The following is a 22,482-nucleotide window of genomic DNA, read 5'->3' on the forward strand; positions in this document are numbered from 1 at the left end:
CATTATAACTGTCAAAACATTATTGTGATGTGGTGGTCGTATCGTATATTTTCGTTTTGTAGGCGTTTTATTTAATTCTAAATAAATAAAAAAATAAGACTACTACCATGGGTACGACAGGGCAGTCGATCACGTTGGCCAACAGTATTATAGGTGTCGGGATCCTGGCGATGCCGTTTTGTTTTCAAAAAGTAAGAACAATTTTCTTAGTTACTATAAAATACGCGGCCTATCGCATAAAACGTAACTAGCAATTAGATCTATTGATAGTTTTTGCTATCAACTAGTTCTTTTATGATTAGGCGATGTGTTTTCTATGAAAACTTGAGTACTTAAGTCAAAATGTTTCCAGTGTGGAGTTTTACTGGCTACACTAATATTACTGTCGATGGGGCTCGTGTCCAGACTCTGCTGCCACTTTCTGCTCAAGTCTGCACTTCTGGCTCGAAGGAGAAACTTCGAATTTCTGGGTAAGTCACCAATTTCCTATGTATAAATGTATAACACTCCATGAATTATAGATGAGTAATACTTTATTTTGATTCTAATTCTGACCTGGAAGCTAAGAGGCATATTGAACCAGTGTTTTAAAAAAAAAGTGTACCTTCCTCCTTTAAAATTGATGGTTAAATAAAAAAAAATGTTACATCTGACCCCATCAAATATTTGCTAAGGTCACCAGCCATCTAGATTTCCCGAGATTTGTCCAACACTAGTGTGTCTTCAGGGTTACTTCTATTATATCCTTGTCTATTAACTTTTTTAACTCTTTGTTGACCAGAAACTCGGATATTGGCAGCTTATTACATTCATACTCAGACCAGTGGAGGTGCCTCTATAAAACTCGAATCTTCTCAGTTTTCTTAATTTTCAGACAGTTGTACAATTAATTACCTTTAACCTCACTGATACATAATATGCAGCAATAAAATGTATACGACTGGTTATTACACCAAGTTTTTTTTTTTTTTTTTTTCAATTAAAAATGGGCTTACTCATGGCCACAGACTAGCCGGGGCTAAGACGTGGCCTCCGATGGAGCGAGTCTGCCCAGAAGGTGCCTGTTCACCCTTGATTTGAAGGTTGCCGGGTTATATGAGCTCGAAAATTTAGACGCCGGCAAGGAATTCCATCTATATACATCTATTACATATCTTCCAGCATTCCATGTGTTTGGGCCAGCGGGCAAGATGGCAGTGGAGCTGGGCATTATCGGCTTCCTCATTGGCACCTGCATAGCTTACTTTGTGGTTGTTGGAGACCTGGGACCGCAGATTATTGCTAAAATGTTTAATATCAATCAGAGTGATATACTCAGGTGAGGTTTTTAAGTATGGTGCAGACTAACAAGTTAAAAGCCATAAAAGTAAGTGTCAGAAATTATGCAAATTGAACTCTATCATTTTGAATTAAAGTTCACAATCACTGTGTTCACAGTCACAGTATTTACTTAAAGCATCCCTTTAAAATAAAAGATCTGTAAAAACAAAGTTAAAGTGATTTGATAAAAAATAACATTGAGAACTTGTCATCTATGTATTTGGAACATTTCACAAGACTGTTGCTTGTTTAATATTTATTTCACAATATTTTTCCTTTTTTTTTAGTTAGCATAGCGGAAGTCTCTTTACCATTCCTTTGATTAGAAAGAGACTTCCGCTAATATTATTAGTTACAAGTTGTTATGCAATCGGCCCCTGATAAGAGTTATTTACTTAGTCATGTAAACTAATTCTATTACAGACTGAACAATACATGATTTTCAGCAATTTTTTTGTAATTTTATAAATACATGTTTGCAGAACCTCCATAATGGTGATAGTGTCGCTGGTATGTGTGCTGCCCCTCGGTCTTCTAAGGAATGTGGACAGCTTGAGTAATGTTAGCGCAGCCACCATCGGCTTCTACTTCTGCTTGGTTATAAAGGTGAGAACAAAGTTATACACATGGACTACACATTGTAATAATACATATGATTCTTATGGTAAATTAAATCAGGAATATTACCCATTTAAAAACAAAATAGCTTAATATAAAATAAAAAGCTATCAGTAGTTAGTAGATCTGATTGCTTGTAATGTTTCATGTGATTGAAATACAACGAATCGGGAACAATTTTTTTATAGTAATTAAGGAAAAATAAGAAGGAAGGAAATATAATAATAATCTATGTAAGTAAGGATAAATGTCATGTTAAATACATGTTAAACATAAGCGTAAACGCCGGCCGCGTTTTGGATGATTATATTTATATCACGATTATATTATAATTGAGGGTTTTCGTCTTCATGCAGTGAAAATAAAGCAAAAACTAAAAAACATGTAACCCATATTTGCGGCCATTACCCAAAGCCCGCTTTTGTTGAGAGTAATTATTATGCTTTATTTTGTATTATTTTTAGGATAGTTTCAAGTAAGTAAAATCGGAATTGCCGTATGATCAACATATTTGCCTTAGCCCCGAAAAATATCTTTTTGTAATATTTAAAAGTTGATTATATTTCAGGTGATATCAGAAGCGACGTCGCAGCTCCTGACGGCAGAGTGGGGCTCCGTGGAGCAGTGGAGGCCGCAGGGCGTGTTGCAGTGCGTGCCCATTTTCTCTATGGCGCTTTTCTGTCAGACGTTAGTATGGAGTTCTATACATTTTCTCTATGGCGCTTTTCTGTCAGACGTTAGTATGGAGTTCTATACATTTTCTCTATGGCGCTTTTCTGTCAGACGTTAGTATGGAGTTCTATACATTTTCTCTATGGCGCTTTTCTGTCAGACGTTAGTATGGAGTTCTATACATTTTCTCTATGGCGCTTTTCTGTCAGACGTTAGTATGGAGTTCTATACATTTTCTCTATGGCGCTTTTCTGTCAGACGTTAGTATGGAGTTCTATACATTTTCTCTATGGCGCTTTTCTGTCAGACGTGTAGGGTTTTTGGTATTTAGCATACCTATTTAATTCGTTTTTAAAGTTACGGGTAGTTTGAAATAAGACCTAGCATACCTACTTAATAAGTTTTTAAAGTTAAGGGTAGTTTGAAATTGAAGACTGTTATTGGTTGGGTATAAAAAGAAAGACACTTGGCGGACAGCTCTCTTTGGTTGTTGAGTCGTGCTAGCAGGCGGTTGTCAAGAGAAGAGATTATTGTGAATTGGAAGAAGACAAGAAAATAAATGGATAAATATCTTCAAGGTGTTGTTATTTTTACACTTCAGAAGTGTGCAGAACGTAAGTACACGCCTACTGCTATTACTTATTGATTTAGTGAGATAACTGATAACATGACCCTTATTCTGAGCTTGGAGATAATTAATTAACTATACGAAATTCTAATGGATTACGTAAGAAATATGGTACTGGTAACATTTTTATTTAATTTAAATGAGTACCTGCATCATAAACTTAGGTTAGTTTAACCCATAAATGTAATTAAATGGACATAATATCAATGTGTAATCATAAGAATATATGCGTCAGTTGGTCGAGAATTCAAAGTATTTAACCACCATGCCACCGACAGCTAGGCATAATAATGTTCAGTTAACAAAATCAAGTACACGTGTTCTTCTTAATAAATAGATCGTGACTGTAGTTGTTAACTTCTTTGCTACTTACTTACCCACACACATGTGGGAATTAGGCAGAATATGTCAACACGTGGGTCTTGATATGTGTTGGTTGGAGTATTCAAGGGTGCCTTAATTTTCATTATTTCTTCACTACGGCGCATAGTTTCAGAGATAAATTGATATTTATGATTTATAACCAGGTCTCGCAATTTAATTGAAGATTTTGAGTTTTGATTTTGATCCTTAATGTTAAAATTTGTGGAATATAAGTAGATGGCTTACTATGCAAACGGGGCATTGAATTTTCAGTCATTTTTTTTGCTACGACGCATAGTTTTTGAGATTTATAATTTGAACTACCATTAAACATTATTTTGTCATATAATTCCTTTATAGTTTATAAGGTATTATGATATAGTATATAGGTATATGTAACACCGGATACTTTTACGTTTCATGCCGAGTTGTTGGAGAATATGGCTGACGATGACTCATGATGATCAACGGCGCTTGCGAACACCAGAAGCCTCGGTCTTCGCGAAAGGGAATGTAGCTGGAATAACAGCGGCAGTGAAAAAGGAATCCAGACCGAAGCAGAGTCCTGTTGTGAAAGTCAGGAGTAACCCCGCTTCGACAGCCTTAGCGAGAGGCACGCGCCACTGGACATCAGGTCATGTACACCTACTTTTACTATTATATTATGAATGATTTGATATGGTAATGTGTGTTAGATACCGTGAATTGCTTGACTTCATCTCGTTCATCGACATCTAGCACATATAACATAAGTATAAGATGAATATATTGCCAGAGGATAAGTTGAGAAAAATAAATTTGATGAACCGATAGAAACTATTACTTGTGTACCAATTATGAGAAATTTTTGCCTAAATATGTCAATGCGATATACTCGTAATAACGCGTATATATCTTATCTTACGAAATAATAGATACGATCTATGAGTGGTTCTCAGCCGGTCAGGCCTTTGACCAACTTTTGTGATTTCTATTTGAATTGCAAGGAAGCTCCACATTTATAATGCCATCTGATTATAAACAAAATTGGACAATAATTAGCTCATTAACGGCACATTTTCTGTGAATTGATAACATAACATACGTTTTTATTAATAAAAATTAATAAAAGACATAGACAGGAATATAAAACTAACTACAATTAAAATAACTAAATTTGAATTGATTGATTTGTTGCTTTGTTTATTTATTGGTCGAGTATCGAGTATCGAGTATCGAGTATCGAGTATCGAGTATCGAGTATCGAGTATCGAGTATCGAGTATCGAGTATCGAGTATCGAGTATCGAGTATCGAGTATCGAGCATCGAGTATCTAGTATTGATAGTCATTTGGTTTATTGAATTATAGAGTCATTTGGTTTATTGAATTATAGAGTCATTTGATTTATTGAATTATAGAGTCATTTGATTTATTGAATTATAGAGTCATTTGGTTTATTGAATTATAGAGTCATTTGGTTTATTGAATTATAGAGTCATTTGGTTTATTGAATTATAGAGTCATTTGGTTTATTGAATTATAGAGTCATTTGGTTTATTGAATTATAGAGTCATTTGGTTTATTGAATTATAGAGTCATTTGGTTTATTGAATTATAGTCATTTGGTTTATTGAATTATAGAGTCATTTGGTTTATTGAATTATAGAGTCATTTGGTTTATTGAATTATAGAGTCATTTGGTTTATTGAATTATAGAGTCATTTGGTTTATTGAATAATAGAGTCATTTGGTTTATTGAATTATAGAGTCATTTGGTTTATTGAATTATAGAGTCATTTGCTTTATTGAATTATAGAGTCATTTGCTTTATTGAATTATAGAGCCATTTGCTTTATTGAATTATAGAGTCATTTGCTTTATTGAATTTTTGGTTTATTGAATTATAGAGTCGTTTGGTTTATTGAATTATAGAGTCGTTTGGTTTATTGAATTATAGAGTCGTTTGGTTTATTGAATTATAGAGTCGTTTGGTTTATTGAATTATAGAGTCGTTTGGTTTATTGAATTATAGAGTCGTTTGGTTTATTGAATTATAGAGTCGTTTGGTTTATTGAATTATAGAGTCGTTTGGTTTATTGAATTATAGAGTCGTTTGGTTTATTGAATTATAGAGTCGTTTGGTTTATTGAATTATAGAGTCGTTTGGTTTATTGAATTATAGAGTCGTTTGGTTTATTGAATTATAGAGTCGTTTGGTTTATTGAATTATAGAGTCGTTTGGTTTATTGAATTATAGAGTCGTTTGGTTTATTGAATTATAGAGTCGTTTGGTTTGTTGAATTATAGAGTCGTTTGGTTTATTGAATTATAGTCGTTTGGTTTATTGAATTATAGAGTCGTTTGGTTTATTGAATTATAGAGTCGTTTGGTTTATTGAATTATAGAGTCGTTTGGTTTATTGAATTATAGAGTCGTTTGGTTTATTGAATTATAGAGTCGTTTGGTTTATTGAATTATAGAGTCGTTTGGTTTATTGAATTATAGAGTCGTTTGGTTTATTGAATTATAGAGTCGTTTTTATTGAACTATAGAGTCGTTTGGTTTATTGAATGATCGAGTCGTTTGGTTTATTGAATGATCGAGTCGTTTGGTTTATTGAATGATCGAGTCGTTTGGTTTATTGAATGATCGAGTCGTTTGGTTTATTGAATGATCGAGTCGTTTGGTTTATTGAATGATCGAGTCGTTTGGTTTATTGAATTATAGAGTCATTTGGTTTATTGAATTATAGAGTCATTTGGTTTATTGAATTATAGAGTCATTTGGTTTATTGAATTATAGTCATTTGGTTTATTGAATTATAGAGCCATTTGCTTTATTGAATTATAGAGTCATTTGCTTTATTGAATTATAGAGTCATTTGCTTTATTGAATTATAGAGTCATTTGCTTTATTGAATTATAGAGCCATTTGCTTTATTGAATTATAGAGTCATTTGCTTTATTGAATTTTTGGTTTATTGAATTATAGAGTCGTTTGGTTTATTGAATTATAGAGTCGTTTGGTTTATTGAATTATAGAGTCGTTTGGTTTATTGAATTATAGAGTCGTTTGGTTTATTGAATTATAGAGTCGTTTGGTTTATTGAATTATAGAGTCGTTTGGTTTATTGAATTATAGAGTCGTTTGGTTTATTGAATTATAGAGTCGTTTGGTTTATTGAATTATAGAGTCGTTTGGTTTATTGAATTATAGAGTCGTTTGGTTTATTGAATTATAGAGTCGTTTGGTTTATTGAATTATAGAGTCGTTTGGTTTATTGAATTATAGAGTCGTTTGGTTTATTGAATTATAGAGTCGTTTGGTTTATTGAATTATAGAGTCGTTTGGTTTATTGAATTATAGAGTCGTTTGGTTTGTTGAATTATAGAGTCGTTTGGTTTGTTGAATTATAGAGTCGTTTGGTTTATTGAATTATAGTCGTTTGGTTTATTGAATTATAGAGTCGTTTGGTTTATTGAATTATAGAGTCGTTTGGTTTATTGAATTATAGAGTCGTTTGGTTTATTGAATTATAGAGTCGTTTGGTTTATTGAATTATAGAGTCGTTTGGTTTATTGAATTATAGAGTCGTTTGGTTTATTGAATTATAGAGTCGTTTGGTTTATTGAATTATAGAGTCGTTTGGTTTATTGAATTATAGAGTCGTTTGGTTTATTGAATTATAGAGTCGTTTGGTTTATTGAATTATAGAGTCGTTTGGTTTATTGAATTATAGAGTCGTTTGGTTTATTGAATTATAGAGTCGTTTGGTTTATTGAATTATAGAGTCGTTTGGTTTATTGAATTATAGAGTCGTTTGGTTTATTGAATTATAGAGTCGTTTGGTTTATTGAATTATAGAGTCGTTTGGTTTATTGAATTATAGAGTCGTTTGGTTTGTTGAATTATAGAGTCGTTTGGTTTATTGAATTATAGTCGTTTGGTTTATTGAATTATAGAGTCGTTTGGTTTATTGAATTATAGAGTCGTTTGGTTTATTGAATTATAGAGTCGTTTGGTTTATTGAATTATAGAGTCGTTTGGTTTATTGAATTATAGAGTCGTTTGGTTTATTGAATTATAGAGTCGTTTGGTTTATTGAATTATAGAGTCGTTTGGTTTATTGAATTATAGAGTCGTTTTTATTGAACTATAGAGTCGTTTGGTTTATTGAATGATCGAGTCGTTTGGTTTATTGAATGATCGAGTCGTTTGGTTTATTGAATGATCGAGTCGTTTGGTTTATTGAATGATCGAGTCGTTTGGTTTATTGAATGATCGAGTCGTTTGGTTTATTGAATGATCGAGTCGTTGGTTGATTGAATTGTAGAATCGTTGGTTGATTGAATTGTAGAATCGTTGGTTGATTGAATTGTAGAGTCGTTGAATTATTGAATTGTAGAGTCGTTGAATTATTGAATTGTAGAGTCGTTGAATTATTGAATTGTAGAGTCGTTGAATTATTGAATTGTAGAGTCGTTGAATTATTGAATTGTAGAGTCGTTGAATTATTGAATTGTAGAGTCGTTGAATTATTGAATTGTAGAGTCGTTGAATTATTGAATTGTAGAGTCGTTGAATTATTGAATTGTAGAGTCGTTGAATTATTGAATTGTAGAGTCGTTGAATTATTGAATTGTAGAGTCGTTGAATTATTGAATTGTAGAGTCGTTGAATTATTGAATTGTAGAGTCGTTGAATTATTGAATTGTAGAGTCGTTGAATTATTGAATTGTAGAGTCGTTGAATTATTGAATTGTAGAGTCGTTGAATTATTGAATTGTAGAATCGTTGAATTATTGAATTGTAGAATCGTTGAATTATTGAATTGTAGAATCGTTGAATTATTGAATTGTAGAATCGTTGAATTATTGAATTGTAGAATCGTTGAATTATTGAATTGTAGAATCGTTGAATTATTGAATTGTAGAATCGTTGAATTATTGAATTGTAGAATCGTTGAATTATTGAATTGTAGAATCGTTGAATTATTGAATTGTAGAATTATTGAATCATATTTTTAATTCATAGGTTACTGCAGTTAATGTTGCAGCATTACATTGAAATGATTTTAATATGATGATTTTAATATAAGCGATAATTAAATATTATGTTTAAATTAAGACTTGATAACAATAGATGTACAATAATAAACATTATCTCATTACTAGATCGTCAAATAATAGTAGATTACCATTGAGGCAGTTTTTAAAAGAGATAATTTAATAATAAGAGATATTAATTTCAACTGGGAGGTTATTAAAGACACGTATTGCGGTAAAGAATTCACTTTTATACTTTTACTTATTGCCGAACTTGAAATTTGATAATTATATTTATACTAGTGCGCAAATCGTAATTAAAAGATTTTTTCTTAATATTTTATGTTTACAAAAAGGCGAAGCTCACTTATTGCCGAACTTGAAAAGGCGAAGCTCCAGTATGTAGATCTCAATTAACGCAAGTATTTCCTTGAAGAAATCTCGGAGTGGATATTGGTGATACATGTTGCGTGGGCAGTTTTCTTACAACCTAAACGTAATTACAACGTCGTCGTAATCACCCCAGTAGTTAAATGATACCATATTTCAGTTACAAAATATGCGATTCCATGGTATACATTCTTGATTGTATTCTAGAACAAGTTGGAAGGTACGGATAGGTAAAACATCAGGTTTTTGCAGTTCTATCGTTTATGTCTGCCATGTAACATTTGAAACGTATAATTTATTTAATTCAACGTGTAGAGAAAATATTACTGGTCCTTTTTCTGCGGAAACACGCCTATTTAGGTGCTATGTTTATTCCCGAACTGCGGGATTTGGTATGCTGTAAAGACGTTTAGTGAATTAATATACTGTTCAAGTCTTTCATAAAACAATATGCATATTATAAAAAAATCTAATAGTCTGAAAATCCCAACGCGTCTTGCAATTGATGGACTAAGTACTTTGTCAGCTTGGATAAATCCTAACAAGCTAGAATATACGACCTTCTCTGAAAACATTGGGAGGGGAGCTATTAGGTATAGGTTTTTAGTACCAGATTGAATTAATGCATTGATAATGGGAACATAATAGGTCAAGTTGTACACAATAATTACTTAATTATCGCTGTTATTCATCATAGTAATATTTTATAAATTATAGTCAGGGTTAAAGTTACTGAAAGGTTCTCGGGAAATATTCGTGTCTCAAGAGTGAGGTTTATAATTGAAGATTTCTTGACATGATAATGGAAAATGATGTTGAAGCCACGAGAATTTGATTTGATTCGTGTGCTGACACAGCTAAGTACTACCATTTTAGAAAAGATTTGAACTGGTTCATATTATATATGGCAGGAAGATTGATAGTGCTTCAGTCACGAGAATTGAATTGGTTCGTGTACTATCTACCTGCAGATAGAGATGATCATTACTCATGAAAATCGAATAATAAATGGCAATTAATGATCTGTTACCCTGAATTACTAGTCAAGGTGTAGTGTACTGTGATTATTAACCCAATGTTGGATATTTTTTAGCAAGTTGAGCGCCGCACCTCTACCGGCGTCCCCCGCCTCGCGCCGCCTGAGTCCGATGCGAGCCGTCTCCAGCAGGAGCCCGCCTCGCGCCAGAGTCCGGTGCGAGCCGTCTCCAGCAGGAGTCCGCCTCGCGCCGCCAGAGTCCGGTGCGTCTAGAGCACGGCGACCGCCGCTCCGCGCTCCCGCGCGCGTGCGCTGACCTCCAGAGCCAGGACCCTTCTCACCGCTCGATGATCGTCCATTCTGATAACATTGGTGTCGGCCTCTGGTCGATGTCGAGTGGATGTCTCCGGCAGAAGAGTAACAATTTTAACCCTTCGTATGCTTTAGTCAAAATTTACCACTGAATTAATAACCTTGAAACTGTAAATTCTAGTCCAAATTGTGTGGCAGGCATACGAAAGGTTATTTAGATGATGTTTTTGAGATTTTGACTTGCTGATGCCTGATTGAAACTGTTTCGTATCCTATGCGATTAGTGTATCCACTGTTAAGTAGTATACGTAGTCTGTCGGCCAAGTGTAGGGTTTCCACCTGGCACGTGTATGAGGACATACACGGAGTCAGGATGGACGAGTGTAGGGTTTTTGGTATTTAGCATACCTATTTAATTCGTTTTTAAAGTTAAGGGTAGTTTGAAATTGAAGACTGTTATTGGTTGGGTATAAAAAGAAAGACACTTGGCGGACAGCTCTCTTTGGTTGTTGAGTCGTGCTAGCAGGCGGTTGTCAAGAGAAGAGATTATTGTGAATTGGAAGAAGACAAGAAAATAAATGGATAAATATCTTCAAGGTGTTGTTATTTTTACAGACGTTAGTATGGAGTTCTATACATTTTCTCTATGGCGCTTTTCTGTCAGACGTTAGTATGGAGTTCTATACATTTTCTCTATGGCGCTTTTCTGTCAGACGTTAGTATGGAGTTCTATACATTTTTATACAATAAGCGTCATTTGAGCGTAATATCAATCAATCTTTGGGTAATATGGCTCCATCGATACTGTCGATGATTTCGCCAACGTCAAAGTGGATCCCACGTGGGATCGAATTAATATTATTTGTAATAAAATTCAGCCAGTGTACGGTATAAAAGTATAAAATTATGGCCTCTAGGGCTCTAGCCAGCCACGGTTAGAGGTAGAAATACCAAAATAAATGCTCTAGAGCACGACGTTGTTCGGTAAGTAGTTGGGTTCTCAGTTCTTGTAAGGCGATAGCTGGACTTTACAAGAACCCGCGTGGGCTACCCGTCGTTGACGCCGTGGTTATACGCGTTTCATGATTATTTTTTCATTATCTGCACACTTCCACATTAGTTTACTGCATAATACGCTATCAATATTACACTTTAAACAATATTAATAAGCAAAAACAAAGAAATTAATCACGAGGCTATGTTACCAAAATGGCGGTCGACGAATAACCGAGCGTAATATCTGAATTACGAAAACGTAAAATTACATTTCATTATGTCCCAAATCGGGATTTCGTACTTATTTTACCCAGAATGAGTTCTTTACCAGCTAAATTTACCGTCAAAAAATATTGACAACATAATACCTAATACCTCGATAACGTGGCCGTGTTATGGCAGGTGTCCGGACTTCTTTACAATAGCCCAGTTGTCATACAAATGTCCACCCAAACTTCAATCTATAGACCGATATATTTACATATTTTTGTAATATTTTTGTTTTTTTTGTTCTTGACATTCGACAATACCTAGGTTGGCCCTAGCTATGTATACATTAACATTTCTTTTTATTATGACATTGTTTTATTTGTAAATTTTATATTCTTATATTTTTTTTTTCTTTCTGTTTTTAATGTTAAATTGACGATCTTTTAATGAAAGCCTTTGTTTTATCCTGTTGTGTAAAATACTGTGTCTTTTTCTTTAAGAAGAAAAAAAAAAGAAAAAAAAAAGATAATATACTCTTCACTTTTTCTACAATACCTAGTCCCATTCCAATGCCCGTTGCGACCGGTTCATGGGTGTTATTGTTGCGCCTATGAACGGGTTCCAGCAGGCATTCTACGTGACATTAAAGCTCTCCAAAGGGCCTCTACGTGTTGGATCTATATCCCCACGCAAGCCTATCAAAAGACCGGAATTTATAGGTCCGTGAAATCCAAAATTGGCCTGAATATGAACCTTGTTTCCAGGCAATTGTTCGAGATCTTCGAGTCCATGCCGACGCTGTCCTTAGAGAAGATGAACGTGGTGACCAAGAACGCCATTAATATCTGCACGGCCGTGTACTTCACGCTCGGCCTTTTTGGCTACATTGCATTTAATAAACACGACATTTCTGGTAAGTCAAATGTTTCTCAGTGCCAGCTTTTTTAGGGTTCCGTAGCCAAATGGCAAAAAACGGAACCCTTATAGATTCGTCATGTCTGTCTGTCTGTCTGTCTGTCCGTCTGTCTGTCCGTCCGTATGTCACAGCCTCTTTTCTCCGAAACTATAAGAACTATACTGTTGAAACTTGGTAAGTAGATGTATTCTGTGAACCGCATTAAGATTTTTACACAAAAATAGAAAAAAAAACAATAAATTTTTGGGGTTCCCCATACTTCGAACTGAAACTCAAAAAATTTTTTTTCATCAATCCCATACGTGTGGGGTATCTATGGATAGGTCTTCAAAAATGATATTGAGGTTTCTAATATCATTTTTTTCTAAACTGAATAGTTTGCGTGAGAGACACTTCCAAAGTGGTAAAATGTGTGTCCCCCCCCTGTAACTTCTAAAATAAGAGAATGATAAAACTAAAAAAAATATATGATGTACATTACCATGTAAACTTCCACCGAAAATTGGTTTGAACGAGATCTAGTAAGTAGTTTTTTTTTATACGTCTTAAATCGCCTAAATACGGAACCCTTCATGGGCGAGTCCGACTCGCACTTGGCCGCTTTTTTAATTTAACCCTCAAAGGAATCTATGAATCCTTTACAGTTGTGTTTTGATTCGTTTTTTAACGTAAGACACTGACAGACAATATAATCTTGAATAAGTATTTTTATTCTGTTCCATATGTGCATTCCTTTTCGGCTGTGCTTACTTTATGCATATTTATTTAAATTATCAATACGTTTTAATTAATTTATCAATAGGTCCCATTGTCCCATATTGCGATATATGGCCAGGTAAATATATTACACAATACGCATTTAATTTATTATAATGTAGTTTTCCGTTCAGTGTATCACTTGTGTAAATAGTTGTATAGGTAATTATGTGGGTGTATAGTCGCAGTAGCACAGAACATCTTTCAGTTGATATTGAAAGCGCGACGACGCAAGGAGTAAAACAATGTTTTTCTAGTGCATCCGACCGTGGATAAAGCTACTGCAGTTGCCATACGAATGTAATCTTTATCGGGAAGTAACGATTATGAACTTGGCCGACTAGCCGACTAGTCGGCCGACTAATCGGCCATCCGAGCGCCGAATAGTCGGCTAGTCGGCCAAAACCATAGTCGGTACATCACTAGTTCGCAGCCGTTTATGAATAACGCTAGTACAGTGTAATGTTTGCTCTAGAGATGCAACGGATAGTAGTTTGGCCGGATACCGGATACCGGATATCCGGCCTGGGCACTGGCCAAATATCCGGTATCCGGCCGCCGGATATTCGGCCAGCGGTACTATATCTATATTTTGAGTTTTGCAGTTGCGCGTCGTGCAGGTTTCGACACTTTCGACCTGTTTCGTAGTGAACGTTCGCGCGGACACATTTCTAGGATCGTAACGAGTTTTTATCATGTCATTACGTATCACAATTTGCCTTTGATGGATTTCCAATATTAAAGACAAATAACTCGTTTTTTTAATGATCATCAAACTTAATTAAAATTGTTTTATTAAAGAAAATATTAAGTTAATATTGTTTTAAAAGAATATACTGATTCGATTATGACCGTGACTGTTTTTTAGATTCCATTTTTTACCCCAAAATGTGTTAATTTTACTATCCGGTATCCGGCCGGATACTAAAATAGCTGCCGGATAGGCCGGATACCGGATAGTAACCGGATATCCGGTGCATCTCTAGTTTGCTCTGTTCCAGGCAACATCCTGATGAGTTTAAGCCCGACCATGGCGAGTGACGTCATCAAGCTGGGCTTCGTCATGTCGCTCGCCTTCAGTTTCCCCCTCATCATCTTCCCCTGCCGCGCCAGCTTGTACTCTTTCCTCTACAGAAAGGTGAGAGAAGTAATCGTTTAATTACACCAAAATAAATTCCTCTTAGGTAGATATTTATTTCTTTAGTGATACCAGATGCAGATTTGTAAAAAAAGAAAATTAGTGCACCATTTCGCCGTTATTAACCCTTTCACAAAAAGTCCAATTAGTCTAGCTTTGATGATTAATTTGAAGACAAGTCACGTTTATCTAATTTGAACCTTGTTAAAAGAGCAACTCAAACATCCCTGGATGACATGTCAATGACAGATAACTTAGTTTAGTTTTTAATCTATGGCAACCTTCTTCTTCCACCATGACTTGATTAAAGGCTAAGTGCCTGTGTCTAATTTAATTAAATATATATAATAAACGAAGTGATATATAGAACATCTTTAATTTAGAAGAAACCACTGCGCCCCATAACAACTTTCAATAAACCTTAATCAGAATGCTAGTCTAAATTCTATTGACGCGTATGTGGTCAATAAATCGTACTATGCATGAAAAAGTGCACATATAGCGTTTTGCACACTTAAGAAAAATAAATAATCATGTCCTACGTACTTTTTTGGAAATAACACAACAGGTTGCACTCCGGGAGTGCCGACAGAAGTGAAAACTCAATGACTAGTCCAAAATGTCTGCAGCACTATGTATAATTGATCCATCCTCCTTTCTATTGAAAAACTTTAGTTCCGAAATTGCTGGTCAGTGAGCTTATATTTGTAGCGTTAATTGTTTAAAATTCGAATAGAAATTGTAAAGTTACCTTGCACTTGCAGACCTCGCATCTAAATATATTTGGTCATGATATTTTGAGTTTTATTCACCAGTACTAGAGTTCACTTTTATTAGCGATTTCATCAAGTAGCTTTATTGAATTATATTTGAGTGATATAAAATTAGAATGTTGTGAGATCCTCGTATTTCAGTCCGTACAAGATTAGAACCTCTTTCATGTAATGCCATTGAGTTTTTCTTTATTGATTTAAATGCCATCTAAATGAGTGGCCATCTAAACCTTACGGTCACGTGATCGCCTTACGCCGTCTCGAGTTTATCATTTTTTCCCCACCTCAAAAAGTGCCCAGCGCCGCTAAAGAAGTTTTCACTTCAAAAAGTTATAATTCTATAAGGGCCACTCGCACCATTCACTAATCCGGGGTTATTCCGGTTAAACCTGGAGTGGTTTGCCACCATGGTTACCAGTACAATTTGACACTGGATTAACGGTTTAACGCGTTAACCCCAGGTTAGTGAGCTAAGGGATCTTTCTGATTGAGATCGTTTCTCAGGTCCACCCATCTCAGCACGACCACATAATCAACCACTCGATCCCGGAGCCAACATTCCGCTGCCTGACCTTGGGCATCGTGGCCGCCGCGCTGGTGATCTCACTACTCGTCCCCAACATCGAGCTGGTGCTGGGGTTGGCCGGTTCCACCATCGGGGTGCTGGTCTGCGTCGTGTTCCCCGCGGCTTGCTTCCTCAACCTCACCTTTAACAACACCAACGAAAGGGTTCTAGCTAAGGTAAGGCGCGAGTAGACTGCTTCTACACCACCATCAGGGGGGTGTCACTCCGCAGTTTAGGTACATTTGGCCGGCGCGCCCATCGGACAGGCGTATGGCAGTGGGCTGCCGCTCGGCGCGCACGATACTCGTGTCACGCGGCGCTCGCGCAAAATTTAAAATACACAGCGGCTTCGAAACTTACTTCCGCGAGAATCAGAGATGCTATCTTCGGATAAAAAATGTATGTTTACATAATCAACGTTTGTAATTCCTACATATTTATCTTAAAAACAATAAAAATAAAAAAAGTGATAACCCCGTGCCGACACTCACAGCTCGGTCATAAAACTGCGGCGCGCAAAGGAGATTCACGGTTCGTGCGCGGTTATAAGTTTCAATTTTGCTTGCAGGCGGCGATATAGGTGTAATTTTATACCTAAACCTGACTTTTGTGAAGGAGTGAATTTTCTGTACGGTAGTACTATTAGTTATTCTGTGCCACCATGCGCAAACGAGCTACATCCCTTGTGCGCAGAGCGAGGGCCAGCTCCAACAGCATTCTGAGAATGTTTGCAAACAGGATTGATTGCCTGTATTTGAATAACTGCTGCCTGATACACGCACGCAGTAATAAATAAACAAATGTATAGTTATAGTTATAGTGAATTTATTATTATATTGCATGCACAGTGGCGTGCACTTCATAAAGGCAAAAAGGCACTGCCTGCCCTTGGAGGATACAACTAAACGGAGTAGCCATTAACAGGCTTTCCCCTCTGTCGAAAATAGGCGGCCAACGGTCATACACAATGTATGGACTGACGTTTATCTGACATGGCTATTTTTACGTTACGCATACATTTGACGTTCCCCTCCCCCGCAAAAATCGGCAGACTGTTTTGTACAGAAATTTACAGACATGGCGTCTCCGTTTGATTATATTCCAAGGGTTCAACTAGTGGTGAACGTATGCCTCAGCCACAGACAATCTAACCTCTAGACATAGCATAGTCGCGCTACCCCCTCTGCCACACATACGGTAGCGTTACTCCATCTTCGAGTCGATCCCGTGCCGTGATTGGTCCGTGTCTTTGGACCGATCACGGCACGGGATTCGCTCACCTCGTCCCCCCGCACCCCCGTATTTTTGGCAGCATCGGTTTCATGAAATAATTGCTCTAAACTCCGTCTAGAGGATTCCTAGTCTATGGGGCCACCCCACATCTAGCGTCTTGCGAGCGTCGGCGTCTGGTCAGCGCTACGGACAATGACGTCGCTGCGCAGTTGCGTCGACGTTGCGTCGAGCAGCGGCCATAGAGTTGTAGACGCACGCTCGAAAGACGCTAGATGTGGGGTGGCCCCATAGACTAGGAATCCTCAGACTGAGTTTAGAGCAATTATTTCATGAAACCGATGCTGCCAAAAATACGGGGGTGCGAGGGACGAGGTGAGCGAATCCCGTGCCGTGATTAATCCGTTCAAAGACACGGACCAATCACGGCACGGGATTGACTCGAAGATGGAGTAAAACTACCGTATAAGTGGCAGAGGGGGTAGTGTTACTATGCTCAGTCTAGAGGATTCCTAGTCTATGGGTGGCCCTTATGGTTGGTTTGTATTGTTTCCAGGTGGTGCTAGTGCTGGGGTTGGGCATCATGGTGCTGGGCACGTGCGCCAACCTGCAGGCGGCCGAGCGCGCGCCCGACACGCGCGGCGCCATCACGCCGGAGCGCATCGACAAGATCGTCGAGGACTTCTTCCACTCCAGGCAGTTGGAACATGGCGGTAACTATATTATTATTATATACAGGGTGGATTTTCTTTTTGGGTCAGTGAGGGCAGCTACCAGATCCCGTGCTGCTACGAGAAAACGGTCTTAGAAGACCTTCCCTCGATTTCAAATTAATGAAGATTGGCTTTTACAGATTTTGGAAAAAACATACAGGGTGCGAGAAAAAGGTCATTTTTGACAAACTTTTTTTTTGATGCCAATCGATCCCATTCCTATTGAGGATCAAAAGCTTGTATGGAAGCAAAAAAAAATTTCCGGCTAGAAAAGCCACAAATCGAGGAAAACTTTTCCAATACAATTTGTATGAAAATGAAAACTTTTATTTTCACATGCTATTTTTGTATGCCAATCGATTCCATTCCTATCCAGTATCAATAGTTTCCTAGGGGTCAACTTACGGTAATGTACTAAAAAGCCACAAATTAAAGAAAACTTTTTCCATACATTTACTATGGAGAAAACGTGAAATTTAATTCACAGTTTTCTATCTGGCCAATCAGTCCTGTTACATTTAAGAACCATAATACTGTATGAAGACATTGCTGTAGGACTGATGGGCGAGGTAGAAAATTGTGAATAAAATTTCACATTTTCTCCACAGTAAATGTATGGAGAAAGTTTTTATTAATTTGGGGCTTTTTAGTACATTATCGTAAGTTGACCCCTAGGAAACTATTGATACTGGATAGGAATGGAATCGATTGGCATACAAAAATAGCATCTGAAAAATAAAAGTTTTCATTTTCATACAAATTGTATTGGAAAAGTTTTCCTCGATTTGTGGCTTTTCTAGCCGGAAATTTTTTTTCCTTCCATACAAGCTTTTGATCCTCAATAGGAATGGGATCGATTGGCATCAAAAAACAAGTTTGTCAAAAATGACCTTTTTCTCGCACCCTGTATGTTTTTTTCAAAATCTGTAAAAGCCAATCTTCATTAACTTGAAATCGAGGGAAGGTCTTCTAAGACCGTTTTCTCGTAGCAGCACGGGATCTGGTAGCTGCCCTCACTGACCCAAAAAGAAAATCCACCCTGTATTTATTTATTAGGCTCTGTGAGCTGTAGACCTCGCGAGCATAGCCTATTGGGACCGTGCACGATGACAGGCACACAGCGGTTTGATCAATCAACAATACAAAGATTTTAATTTATTTAAAAAAAATACGAAGTTTAAGTGAAAAAAAAAAAAATACAAAAAGTTATGTCTTGCTGGGGATCGAACCCAGACTTTCTGTGTGCAAACAAAAAAGCGATTGTTTACAAAATGCGCCATGATAGTTCTTAGCTAAGCTGACGAAATTCGGCTACTCATTCTCGAGTACAATCTAAATATCTAAATATCGCCTAAACCAGCAATACAATTTTTCTGCATTTTTTGCCATTTACTATGTAAATATGTCTCAAAAAGAAAATACTCTTATGATATCGATACGACTATTTGTTTAAGCGCGAGGTATCACAACTCCTCCATTTTTGAAAATTTCCAAAAAAGAAATCGACAAAAAAATTTTATTTACTCATAGAATCTGGTCACAAAATTTCACAAGAATCGGTTGAGAATTGTAACCTGTAGAGGAGAACATCCGGACATACAAAAGCAAAATGCCCGAGTCAAAACGTAGACCTTCGCTACGCTTCGGTCAATTATAAGCCTATAGAGTATAGTGTGTCCCACTGCTGGGCGAAGGCCTCCCCCCTCGATGTCCACTCGTATCGGTCTTTGGGGCTGTGCGTTTAAATTCACCAAATATCACCAAGGGGTGGGGAGGAAGGTGGTGTCAAAATAGGCCTAATATGATCACATGATTTCTGGACGACCCCTTAAATAACAATCTAAAACTAAAGCAAACACTGAAGCGAACCTCTGTGGCTTATATCGTTAGAACGCGGCATGTGATGAAAACGCAACCATGCAACCGCCGCTGGTGCGATTATTCAATTTGTAAGCAATCCATTTTATTAGTAACTTGCATAAATAACAAAAAAATACACAAAAATCAGCCTTATATGTATAAAAAATTTACTATAATTGTTAATTCTTTTTAGGTATCGTGGCGCCGAAAATTGAAATCGATAAAGTTTCAAAAGAAGATGTAAAGCACAGCAAAGAAAAAGTAGCAGACTCGGAAGTACAGCCGCCCAATCCGGTTCCTCCAGAATCACAACCTGATGAGGCGCCGAAGGACCCTCCACGTCCCGAGATAGCCAGGAAGAAGCCTGCTACTTCAGAGAAACAGCAAGAAGATACACCTAAACAAGTCAAGCAAGAAACAGATAAAGTTTCAGCGACACACCCGAAGAACTTAAAAATAACAGAGGAAAAACGTTCAAACGTTGAAACAAAACAGGAGCAAAAGATAGATTCGCAATTGAAAGAAGAAATAAAACAAATGAGCAATCAACAGAAAATTGATCTTCTCAAACAAGCGCAGCTAGCCGAGACCATCAAGCAACATGGGGAAGAACAGAAAGAGCTAATCAAAGAGCAGAAAGAAATTCTAGATAGTATTATTAAGACCAAGCAAGAGATACAGCAAGATAAAAACGAAGCGAAGAAAATCGCAGTGGAAAGTATTCAGAAGATTGCAAATGTGGCGATACAGAGTTTAAGTGCTGTTTCAGAACAACCTTCTGTAGGGAAAATAGAGCCTGAAAATACTGCCAATGAGGCGGTGAAGAAAATAGCTGATGTAGCTGTAGAAGCTATTAAGGAAATTAAAGACAAACCGATACAAGTGTTGCCTTTACTTAATAACGTTCCTGCTCGACTTCCTGAAGTCAAAATACCGCCAGTACAACATAGTGTGAAACAAAATGAACAAATTGCTCAAAATCCTGTACAAAATATGAATCCAGTCAAATCACAAGATATAGTTTTGGAAAATAGTGGAGTAAAGGTAGATCTGAATAACAATAACATCCTACCTGCAGTACAAAATTATATAGGCAAAAGTAATAATGCCATCGCGGATAATAAACCTCAAGAAGTCAATAATGTTCCACCGATAGTTCAAAACTCTGCAGTAGAAGTTAACCCTAAACAAAGTCCTGAAGCACCAGTAGATCAAAAGACACATTCACACTCACCAGATGAACCACAGTCTTACATACAAGGCGAGGACATGCAGAAAATACCGGACGTACAAGCAAATATTCTGAACGTACCTTTACCACTTGCAATTAATGGAAACAAACTTAAATCAGCCGAAGTTAAACCGGAGGTTGTGGATAAACATATTGATGTAGAAAATGGTGCTAAACAACCAAATAATGATATAGAAAATAATGAAAAATCAAGACAGAAACGGGAAGCAGTGGATTGTTTGAATAAAGCTACATTAAGGGCTGAAGATAAAGAAGTATGTAAGAGTTTAGATTCACCAGAGATACTACCAAATGTTGACTTGAATGAGCTACCAAAACTGCCTGTAGATTTAAATATGGTACATCAGATAAGATCCCTGAAAAGTTATGATGAAGAGAAACGAAGGTAACAAAAGATACAAGTATAATATAAAATATTTCGTGTAACGTTCCTCTTGAAGAGATAATTGTCCTTGATTCTAAACTAGTTTTTCTGATAAATATATGTGTGCAATGTGTGAAGTTTAGTCATAGTAAGTTATGTAAATTAATGGTATCGTCGTTTTAAGGTATGATTTCTATTTCGACCACAAGCAGCAGCACGTTTCTTAAAGAACGTAGCTGCTGACGTTTGCTGTCATAGTTGGAATTTTACCTTTACTCTTAGTTTTCTCACATTTTGTCATATACAGGGTGCTTCCTGTAACAGGAGCAATAAATTAAACTGTAGGCTGTACTCCTCAAACTGACCAACATTTGTTCAGCAACTTTTGAAAATAACTCATGTTTTGATTTTTGTTACACTTTAAAGTTTATTTTAAGACGCAGTGTATTGCAAATTTTGTTATGTTTAAAGCGTGACAAGCAACGTCAAATACACTGATGTCAGCGTACATTGAAGGCAATATTTATTTTGTATGAAAAAGAGGAAGTCTAAAGGATTCATAATTTTCAAAAGTTGCTGAACAAATGTTGGTCAGTTTGAGGAGTACAGCCTACAGTTTAATTTATTTCTCCTGTTACAGGAAGCACCCTGTATACTTTCCTTGTTCGCTATTCGTGATTGTCATTTAGCATTTGTCACTTATATTTGTCTATCCTCGAGTTTTTCAGTGATAAACATATATCAAATTACTATAATTCGTCAATGATATTATCAATCATTCAATCATCAGTCAAGCAAATAACACAAATACCGAAGGATACAGACCACGAAAGAGAGGTATTACTTTTTTCTGATGAAGTCATAATATATCTCTGTTTAGTCGTCGAACATAGAAAATTATAGAAACGACGATACCGAGTTATCTAAACGTCAAACTTATCATATCACGTAAATTATTTACATTACCGAAATCAACCGTAAGACGTGCATTTATTATATTAATTTATTGTTATTGCTTTATGTTTGTGCTCTATTTTGAATAAGATATACTAAGTATTTATATAATAAGATTTTCGACGTGATCTCGTACGCTTTTTCTAAATTATTCGGAAAATAGAGTTTGGAAAACTTTTACAAAGATTACTAAAGATAGTTACACGGTTATCACACCTTCATATCGCTTTGGTGTATGAGCGTGACAGCGCTATGCGATGTCCCGCTCGCACACCAGGGCGGCGCGCGATTTGCATCCAGTGTGAAAACCGTTTTAAACACGCACAACTAAAACGATAAGTGTTTGCGTTCTGTATAGTACGTCGACTGAATATTGATGATTAATTAAATAATAATGTAACTGATAGTTTTTTCATTAATTTCCTGCTTATACTTGTCATTATGTTTGGA

General features: G+C 36.3%; 1 protein-coding gene across 1 annotated transcript; it reads left to right on the plus strand.

The window, feature by feature from the left end:
* The first annotated feature begins 27 nt into the window (after positions 1-27).
* LOC134652356 (putative sodium-coupled neutral amino acid transporter 10) lies at positions 28-21,233 on the plus strand. The gene is made up of 10 exons (XM_063507528.1): positions 28-191; positions 353-470; positions 1,162-1,318; positions 1,803-1,926; positions 2,507-2,625; positions 12,276-12,424; positions 14,185-14,321; positions 15,599-15,835; positions 17,446-17,602; positions 19,656-21,233. Exons 1-10 carry the CDS (start codon positions 108-110, stop codon positions 21,101-21,103), a joined length of 2,730 nt encoding a protein of 909 aa, XP_063363598.1. The 5' UTR covers positions 28-107; the 3' UTR covers positions 21,104-21,233.
* Positions 21,234-22,482: the final 1,249 nt, after the last annotated feature.

The sequence above is a fragment of the Cydia amplana genome, chromosome 11 (assembly GCF_948474715.1).
Source record: "Cydia amplana chromosome 11, ilCydAmpl1.1, whole genome shotgun sequence".
Taxonomy (NCBI): Eukaryota; Metazoa; Arthropoda; class Insecta; order Lepidoptera; family Tortricidae; genus Cydia; species Cydia amplana.

Excerpts from the sequence above, each read along its gene's own strand:
- LOC134652356 (XM_063507528.1), top strand. The coding sequence starts at position 108 with ATGGGTACGACAGGGCAGTCGATCACGTTGGCCAACAGTATTATAGGT. Across the intron at positions 471-1,161 it reads GAGAAACTTCGAATTTCTGG|CATTCCATGTGTTTGGGCCA; the intron begins GTAAGTCACCAA and ends CATATCTTCCAG. Across the intron at positions 14,322-15,598 it reads ACTCTTTCCTCTACAGAAAG|GTCCACCCATCTCAGCACGA; the intron begins GTGAGAGAAGTA and ends ATCGTTTCTCAG.